This window comes from Embiotoca jacksoni, unplaced genomic scaffold (assembly GCF_022577435.1).
Source record: "Embiotoca jacksoni isolate LCO1_2020_lvr unplaced genomic scaffold, fEmbJac1.0.p SCAF_48, whole genome shotgun sequence".
In the NCBI taxonomy this organism is placed as follows: domain Eukaryota; kingdom Metazoa; phylum Chordata; class Actinopteri; family Embiotocidae; genus Embiotoca; species Embiotoca jacksoni.
The window spans coordinates 259,853-268,732 of record NW_027185401.1 but is presented as its reverse complement, the minus strand read 5'-3'; the positions used below and the strand labels follow the sequence as shown (position 1 = coordinate 268,732).

Below are 8,880 nucleotides of genomic sequence, written 5' to 3'. Positions count from 1 at the left end.
TTCACCTCTCAGCAGCAGTGACTGTGTGAGTTTCATTTCCTCAAAGATAAAACCAGTTTCAGCTGATTTAAATATCATGTGACTCTGCAGCCAATGAGGACTTCAGCTCTAAGACTCCACCCATGTTGGCTCCGCCCATCTTCCAGATGCAGATCTGATGGAGGGAACAAGGAAACGTGACAGACTGCAGCTGCTGAGTTTGAGAGCAGTTTTTTTTATTCCTCCTCAAACTCGTCGTCTCGGCTGTGATTCATGACTAAGTTGAAGTTTCCCCCACAAACTGAGACGCCCTCTGTTTCTGCTGCTGTAACATGAAACAAAGATTTGAGGATGTTTGTTTTACCTCTGATAAGTTCACTTATTAGTCTCCAGGGGCAACGAGCGATGTCAGTGGGCAGAGTGCTCCCTCTGGTGGCCATTCTGGAAACAAGCAGCACCATTTAGTCTAATTCAACTCAGACAAATGGTGGATGAAGTATTCAGAACATTTATTGAATTAAAAGTACAAATACAGCAAAGAAAACAAAGATACTCCATTACAAGTCAAAGTCCTTAATTAAACAGCTTACTCAGGTAAAAGTACAGAAGCGTTAGCAGCAACATTTAGTGAAAGTATTAAAGTAAAAGTGCTGCTTTGTTCCCTCTGAATAATCTATATTACTATATATGAAGCAGTGAAAGAATTCAGCTCCTTTATTTCAGAAAAAGTTCTGATACCAGACTGAAAATACTAGAAGTCCTGCATTCAAAACCTTGTTGAAGTAAAAGTATCGTCAGCAAAAATACACTGAAAACACAAAAAGTAAAAGTACACACGAAGCAGAAAATGTTCCCTGTTGGTGTTTTCCTATTATATATGTGATGTTTGTAGATTCATATTGCTGCTGGATTAAAGTGAATCTTACCGTCATGATGTTTTGTCCATGAATCTTTATCTGAGCATCAACTCCTCTCTTCCTGGTGAACAACACTGTTTTATGTGGCCTGGTTAAAAGGATGATATGTAGGTAGCATTCATTTCTGATCCATCATCAGCAAAAAGGGATCGTCCAACATCACCCTGAACTTGAGAGGAAACATCATTTATCTCTTTAATCCGATGACATGTTCTGACACATATTCCTATCATATTGAATTTCATCAACAATCCCTCCTTCCAAACCAAATCATGATGCCTTTTCCACATCAAAAAACACATCACTGACTCCTTATTCACTTGAGCTCTTTTTAAATTTCTGTTTCTAAACAAATAACTGGGTCGATAGTTCCTCTACCTTTCTGAAATCCACTTTGATGAGTTGGTATCATTCTCCCTGGTTTCAAAATAAAATGTGAATCTGTCTGTAATCATTATTTCCATAATCTTATAATCTTAACTAACCTGCCGTACTCTTCTAATTCCTCTCCTGCTTCTAATCATCCCCCAAATCTGATCCAATAACTCTTCCAGATTTCCCTCTTTGCTTTCAGAATGATTTTTTATGAACCCTCGTTTCTGCTTGTTCGTATTGTATTAAATTCTGGAAGTGATGTGATTTTTCTTCATAACCTAAGAGAGCTTTGTTTCTTTCTGTCGCTGCTCTCCAACACTCATCTGTCCACCAGGGGGCAGCCTTTCTCTTCATCCTTCCTTCACCTTCAGCACATGTTGGATTTGCAGCTTCCAGCACTGTAAATATTAATTTTCTATCAATCTCTTGAATATCTTCATTTAAATCTATTTGATCCATTTCTCTCTCACATATATATATTTTAAAGACCCACTTACCCACTATATCTCCTGCTTCCTCCTTTGTAATAATACTTTACAACATATTGGAAAATGGCCACCACCCACCGATGTTTCATCTTCTACATCCCACTCACACATCCCTGCTAGATTCCTCCATACTATAGTTAAATGTAGTGCAGACGTGTTCCCCTTGTGAACATCTAATCTAGTTTCAAATTCAACTCAGACAAATGGTGGATGAAGTATTCAGAACATTTATTGAAGTAAAAGTACAAATACAGCAAAGAAAACAAAGATACTCCATTACAAGTCAAAGTCCTTAATTAAACAGCTTACTCAGGTAAAAGTACAGAAGCGTTAGCAGCAACATTTAGTGAAAGTATTAAAGTAAAAGTGCTGCTTTGTTCCCTCTGAATAATCTACATTACTATATATGAAGCAGTGAAAGAATTCAGCTCCTTTATTTCAGAAAAAGTTCTGATACCAGACTGAAAATACTAGAAGCCCTGCATTCAAAACCTTGTTGAAGTAAAAGTTTCGTCAGCAAAAATACACTGAAAACACAAAAAGTAAAAGTACACACGAATCAGAAAATGTTCCCTGTTGGTGTTTTACTATTATATATGTGATGTTTGTAGATTCATATTGTTGCTGGATTAAAGTGAATTTTACCGTCATAGTCACTGAAGGTTTTGCTCATTTCAACTACTTTATATATTGTTGATTTGTAAAGCGTCATATTGAACCAGATCATCACATATTTGGAGCGTTGCTGTCCTGTGAGAACCACGTATCTAAGAAATAAACACCTTTTCAGCTTTGTCAGGTTTTTTAAAATAGTTAATTTAGCAGGAGAATCATCTCAGTCCATAAAAGAACATTTAAATCTCTTTAGTTTAACAGAAAATAATTCAAAATTCAACTTCACCAAATTTAGATACGTGGTTTTCACTACAGGAACGGTGTGAAAAGAGCTTAAAAATAATAATAAAACATATTAACATGAAGATAACAACTATCAAGAAGACGTCCAGGTGACGCCCATAATGCTTGATTGACAGCAGATCTTTGTTCAGAGCAGAAACGCCTCAATGATGGAGAGAAAATGAAATGGAAAATGAAAATGCAGGTTTAAACTCACTGAAACCTGAAAGACTTCAGTTTATTTCAGTTTACAAAACTCAGCAGTGCTTCCAACGAAGACAGACCCTAACCAAAACCCGAACCCTAACCCAACGTGGAGCGGCTGAGTGAACGTGGTCTGGACTCTGTGGAGGAGAGTCATGGTCTCAGAGACGCTGTAGAAGGACAGAGTACCTGCACTGTGATCCAGGTACACCCCCACTCTGGAGGATGGAGGACCTGAGACGGGAGTTTCAATGTTGTTGAACCAAAGACTGTTATTGGAACAATTTAATGACCAAGATTTGTTATTACGTCCAAACACACTTTCCATCCAGCTCCCTGTTCTGTTGATATTCTTGTATGCGACTGCTACATCAACTCCTCCTCTTTCTCTCATCTCTACCTCAAAGTAACAACGTCCAGTCAGACTCTCTCTACTCAGGACCTGACAATATCTACTGAATCTGTCTGGATGATCAGAATAAGACTGATTCTGAATCATGAAAGTTGCTTTTCTGTTCCCATCAGATAATAACAGGTATCTGTTTGCTGTGTTTGGATCCAGTGTGATTTCTTGTGAATATCTTAAGAATCCAGCTCTGGTCTTTGGTTCTGGTTGTGACAGTAAAACGTCCACTTAATTCACTGACACTGAGATCTTCTTCCATTCTTCATCCAGAACTTGCTGTAGTTTATCTCTGACCTCTGACACAGCTGCTGTCACATCCTGAAAGTAGGTGAGAGGACGGATATGGATGCTGGATGAGTCTGTAGGCTCACTGAGTGCTGACACTGAGGGGTAGTTGTGCAGGAACTCGTTGTGATCCTCTGTGTGTGAGAGCTGCTCCATCTCGGCGTCTTTCCTCTTCAGCTCAGCGATCTCCTGCTCCAGCTTCTCCTGAAGCTCTTTGACTCGACTCACTTGGGTTTCCTGCTGGGATCTGACCTCCTGCTTCACATCGCGGCTTCTTTCCAGGAGGAGACTCATCAGCTGGGTGAAGAGCTTCTCGCTGCCCTTCAATGTTTTCTCAGCAGACTGATTGATGTCCTCCACCTCCTGCTGAAGCAGCTTCACATCTTTCTGTCTATGCTGGATTTTCTGCTGGACCTTTCCTCGACTCCCCTCGAGCTCTCTCTGCCTCTCGGTCCTTTCTGCTGCAGCTGAGACGGTGTCGTGGTCTTTATGTTCCTCCACAGAGCAGAGATAACAGATAATCTGCTGATCGGTGCGGCAGAACATCTTCATCACCTCGTCATGAAGAGAGCAGATGTTCTCCTGGAGCTTCTTGGAGGGGTTCACCAGCTTGTGTTTCTTTAATGGAGCGACATCATAATGAGGCTGAAGGTGTTTCTCACAATAAGAAGCCAGACAGACTAAACAGGACTTGACAGCTTTCAGTTTTCTCCCAGTGCAGACATCACAGGCCACATCTTCAGGTCCAGCATAGCAGTGATCAGCAGGAGCAGCTTGGAGTCCAGTCTTCTTCAGCTCCTCCACTAAAGCTGCCAACATGGTGTTTTTGTCCAGGACAGGCCTTGGTATGAACTTCTTCATGCACAGAGGACAGCTGTAGACTCCTGTCCCGTCCTGTCCGTCCCAGTGGACTTTAATACACTCCATGCTGTAGCTGTGTCCACATGGAAGACCCACTGGATCCTTCAGTAGATCCAGACAGATGGAACAAGAGAAGGTTTCTCGGTCCAACTGAACTCCTTTCTGCTCCATTTCACCTCTCAGCAGCAGTGACTGTGTGAGTTTCACTTCCTCAAAGATAAAACTGGTTTCAGCTCTGAATTAAACATCATGTGACTCTGCAGCCAATGAGGACATCAGCTCTTAGACTCCACCCATGTTGGCTCCGCCCATCTTCCAGCTGCAGATCTGAAGGAGGGAACAAGGAAATGTGACAGATAAATAAATAAATGAAAATAAAAATCAACCTAAAATATAAAATATAGGTTTTACCAATTCAGTGAACAAAATTATTTTCCTCAAACCTGTTTCTTTCAAGTATTGTAATAACACTTCCTTCCCATTCAGGTTTATTTCATCTCTTTAACTCAACTTCTAGCTTCTTCTTTAAACTTGTCTCGCTCTCGTGTGAATTTCTGTCAATAACAAATGATATGATCTACAGATTCTGGTATTTTGCAGCACTCACATAATCCCGTCGGGTGTTTTATTCATTAACTGTATTGTTTTGTTCAGCCTTGTGTGTCAGACCCTCAGTCTGGTTCATGTGTTTTCCTCCGGAAATCCGGTGTGTATCACACCTAGACACACAAAAAAGTTACATTGCACTGTTATGTCAACTCGACAGGAAGTCCACCATTTTGAATTTAGTCGCCATTTTGGGCAATTCTGACACGTTGTACTTTGTCAAACTCCTCTGAGGGATTTTGTCGCCCCGACTTGAATTTAGGTTCTCTGGATAGAAAACATGTTTGGGATTAAAAGTTATCAAAATAATTCGTTTTCATCGATGTGTGTGCCGTAGCGTGGCGGCCATTTTTAGCGTCTCGCCATGAAACTACGAGTTGCTTTAAATCTTATGTACATGGACCGACCTTCTCCAAACATCACAGGTATGATAACAGCCCCGCCCTGAAGACCCCTGTGGGGTAATATTCCCTCATAGTCATAGCGCCCCCTGTTGGTCACTGGAAATGACACTTTTCATACTTTCACATTCTACATCGAGCTGGTTGATCCCATGAACCTAAAGTCGCGTCAAAATAACCTAAACATGTAGTTGATGATATATTGAGACATTCCTTCGACTTTGTCAATGGGCGTCGCCGTGACGATGCGGCAGAGTTGGATGTCTCGCTGTGACACAGGAAGTTGATGTTTAAGTAATGAAGTAAAACATTTTGTGATTTAAAAATAGATAGAAGGGAACATGTTTAAAGGAATGCACCTTATCTTATCTCATCTTGTCTGATGAATCGGACGAGTTACCACAGACTCCGTCTACGACTGAAAAACACAAACTACTGCTGAAAACCGGAGTATCCAAACATTTATAAAAACAAAAATAAAAAAAACAGTCACAGAGAGAAACAAATACTTGGAGATGAAAGTAAAAACATCAGAAGTGTTAGTCAGAATATTTAAAATAAAACTCACGGTGTTGCCGGGCGGCCGGAGATGCTGCAGGTGGTGGTGATGGTGATGATGATGAGGAGGAGGTGCTGCTGCGACACACACTGATCACACACTGATACAATGCTGTTAAAAGGGAAATGTGTGTGTGTGAAACGAGCCTTCCTCTTTCACCTCCTCTTTCACCTCCTTCTCTCAGCTTCCCTCAAAGACACCACCTGAACTTCATCTCTGTGATGCGTTCACGTTCATGAGGTGAAACAGGAGGCGGGCCTGTCGCGAAGGAACGTGGTCTGACAGGCCAGTCTGGTTTTCAGGGTGTGAAGCCCTGTTGTTTTTCAAGGAATTATTTTTCTCTTTCCTTATTATTCTTACGTAAAGTGATTTTCCTTTTTGGAGGCTTTATCATATTCAAAAACTCATGAAAGTGGATAAACATTCGTCTCCCGGCGAAAAATTTGGTATTCCAGTGTTGTTGCGAGTGGGCGTGGCCAAATGGCTCGAGAGCGCCCCCTAAAGAGATGCCCCGGCGGCCACATTTACCTAAATTCACGAAATCCGGTGGACAAGTGTATCAGAAAAATGTTACATTGCACCTTTATGTCAACTCGACAGGAAGTCCACCATTTTGAATTTAGTCGCCATTTTGGGTGATTCTGACATGTTGTACTTTGTCGAACTCCTCTGAGGGATTTTGTCGCCCCGACTTGAATTTAGGTTCTCTGGATAGAAAACATGTTTGGGATTAAAAGTTATCAAAATAATTAGTTTTCGTCGATGTGTGTGCCCAGAAGAGGTGGCCATTTTGAGCGTCTCGCCATGAAACTACGAGTTGCTTTAAATCTTATGTACATGGACCGACCTTCTCCAAACATCACAGGTATGATAACAGCCCCGCCCTGAAGACCCCTGTGGGGTAATATTCGCTCATAGTCATAGCGCCCCCTGTTGGCCACTGGAAATGACACTTTTCATACTTTCACATTCTATGTCGAGCTGGTTGATCACATGAACCTAAAGTCGGGTCACAATAACCTAAACATGTAGTTGATGATATATTGAGACATTTGTTCGACTTTGTTAATGGCCGTCGACGTGACGATGTGGCAAAGTTGGATGTCTCGCCGTGACACAGGAAGTTGATGTTTAAGGTCAAAGGATGCTTGAAACCTCACGGAACGTGTGACATACATCCGCCGCAGTGAGACAATACATCTGATATGGGTTTTGCGAGTGGGCGTGGCCAAACGGCTCGAGAGCGCCCCCTAAAGAAATGCCCCGGTGGCCACATTTACCTAAATTCACCAAATCCGGTGGACACGCATATCACACCTGGACGCACAAAAAAGTTATATTGCACCATTATGTCAACTCGACAGGAAGTCCACCATTTTGAATTTAGTCGCCATTTTGGGCAATTCTGACACCTACTTTGTCGAACTCCTCTGAGGGATTTTGTCGCCCGACTTGAATTTAGGTTCTATGGATAGAAAACATGTTTGGGATTAAATCTTCTTAAAATAATTCGTTTTCATCGATGTGTGTGCCCGTAGCGTGGCGGCCATTTTGAGCGTCTCTCCATGAAGCTACCAGTTGCTTTAAATCTTATGTATATGGACCGACCTTCTCCAAACATCACAGATATGATAACAGCCCTGCCCTGAAGGCCCCTGTGGGGTAATATTCGCTCATAGTCATAGCGCCCCCTGTTGGCCACTGAAAATGACACTTTTCATACTTTCACATTCTACATCGAGCTGGTTGATCCCATGAACCTAAAGGCAGGTCACAATAACCTAAACTCAGGTCACAATAACCTAAACATGTAGTTGATGATATATTGAGACATTCGTTCGACTTTGTCAATGGGCGTCGCCGTGACGATGCGGCAAAGTTGGATGACTTGCCGTGGCACAGGAAGTTGATGTTTAAGGTCAAAGGATGCTTGAAACCTCACGAAACGTGTCACATACATCCGGTGTGGTGAGATGATACATTTGATGTGTTTTGCAAGTGGGCGTGGCTAAACGGCTCGCCAGCGCCCCCTGCTGGAGACAGGAAACAAGACAAAAATAGCAACTTTACACAGGGATACTGGGTCCCTGGTGTGCTGCACTTCAGGGAGACTGTCCTTGGGAGTGGGAGGGCCAGTACATCACTGCTTGCAGTTTTAATTAAATTTCTGTTTCTAAACAAATAACTGGGTCCATAGTTCCTCTACCTTTCTGAAATCCACTTTGATGAGTTGGTATCATTCTCCCTGGTTTCAAAATAAAATGTGAATCTGTCTGTAATCATTATTTCCATAATCTTATAATCTTAACTAACCTGCTGTCCTCTACTAATTCCTCTCCTGCTTCTAATCATCCCCCAAATCTGATCCAATAACTCTTCCAGATTTCACTCTTTGCTTTCAGAATGATTTTTTATGAACCCTCGTTTCTGCTTGTTCGTATTGTATTAAATTCTGGAAGTGATGTGATTTTTCTTCGTAACCTAAGAGAGCTTTGTTTCTTTCTGTCGCTGCTCTCCAACACTCATCTGTCCACCAGGGGGCAGCCTTTCTCTTCATCCTTCCTTCACCTTTAGCACTTGTTGGATTTGCAGCTTCCAGCACTGTAAATATTAATTTTCTATCAATCTCTTCAATATCTTCATTTAAATCTATTTGATCCATTTCTCTCTCATATATATATATATTAAAGACCCACTTACCCACTATATCTCCTGCTTCCTCCTTTGTAATGATACTTTACAGCATATTGGAAAATGGCCACCACCGACCAATGTTTCATCTTCTACATCCCACTCACACATCCCTGCTAGATTCCTCCATACTATAGTTAAATGTAGTGCAGACGTGTTCCCCGTGTGAACATCTAATCTCGTTTCAAATTCAACTCAGACAAGTGGTGGA

The 8,880-nt window shown here is 41.6% G+C and overlaps 1 protein-coding gene across 1 annotated transcript; it reads right to left on the bottom strand.

Annotated features, from left to right (window-relative positions):
* Positions 1-1,979: 1,979 nt before the first annotated feature.
* LOC138210837 (E3 ubiquitin/ISG15 ligase TRIM25-like) lies at positions 1,980-4,640 on the bottom strand. The gene has a single exon (XM_069170170.1). It carries the CDS (start codon positions 4,581-4,583, stop codon positions 3,495-3,497), a length of 1,089 nt encoding a protein of 362 aa, XP_069026271.1. The 5' UTR covers positions 4,584-4,640; the 3' UTR covers positions 1,980-3,494.
* Between the last annotated feature and the right edge of the window lie 4,240 nt (positions 4,641-8,880).

Coding starts and splice junctions, on each gene's coding strand:
- LOC138210837 (XM_069170170.1), bottom strand. CDS start 4,583: ATGGAGCAGAAAGGAGTTCAGTTGGACCGAGAAACCTTCTCTTGTTCC.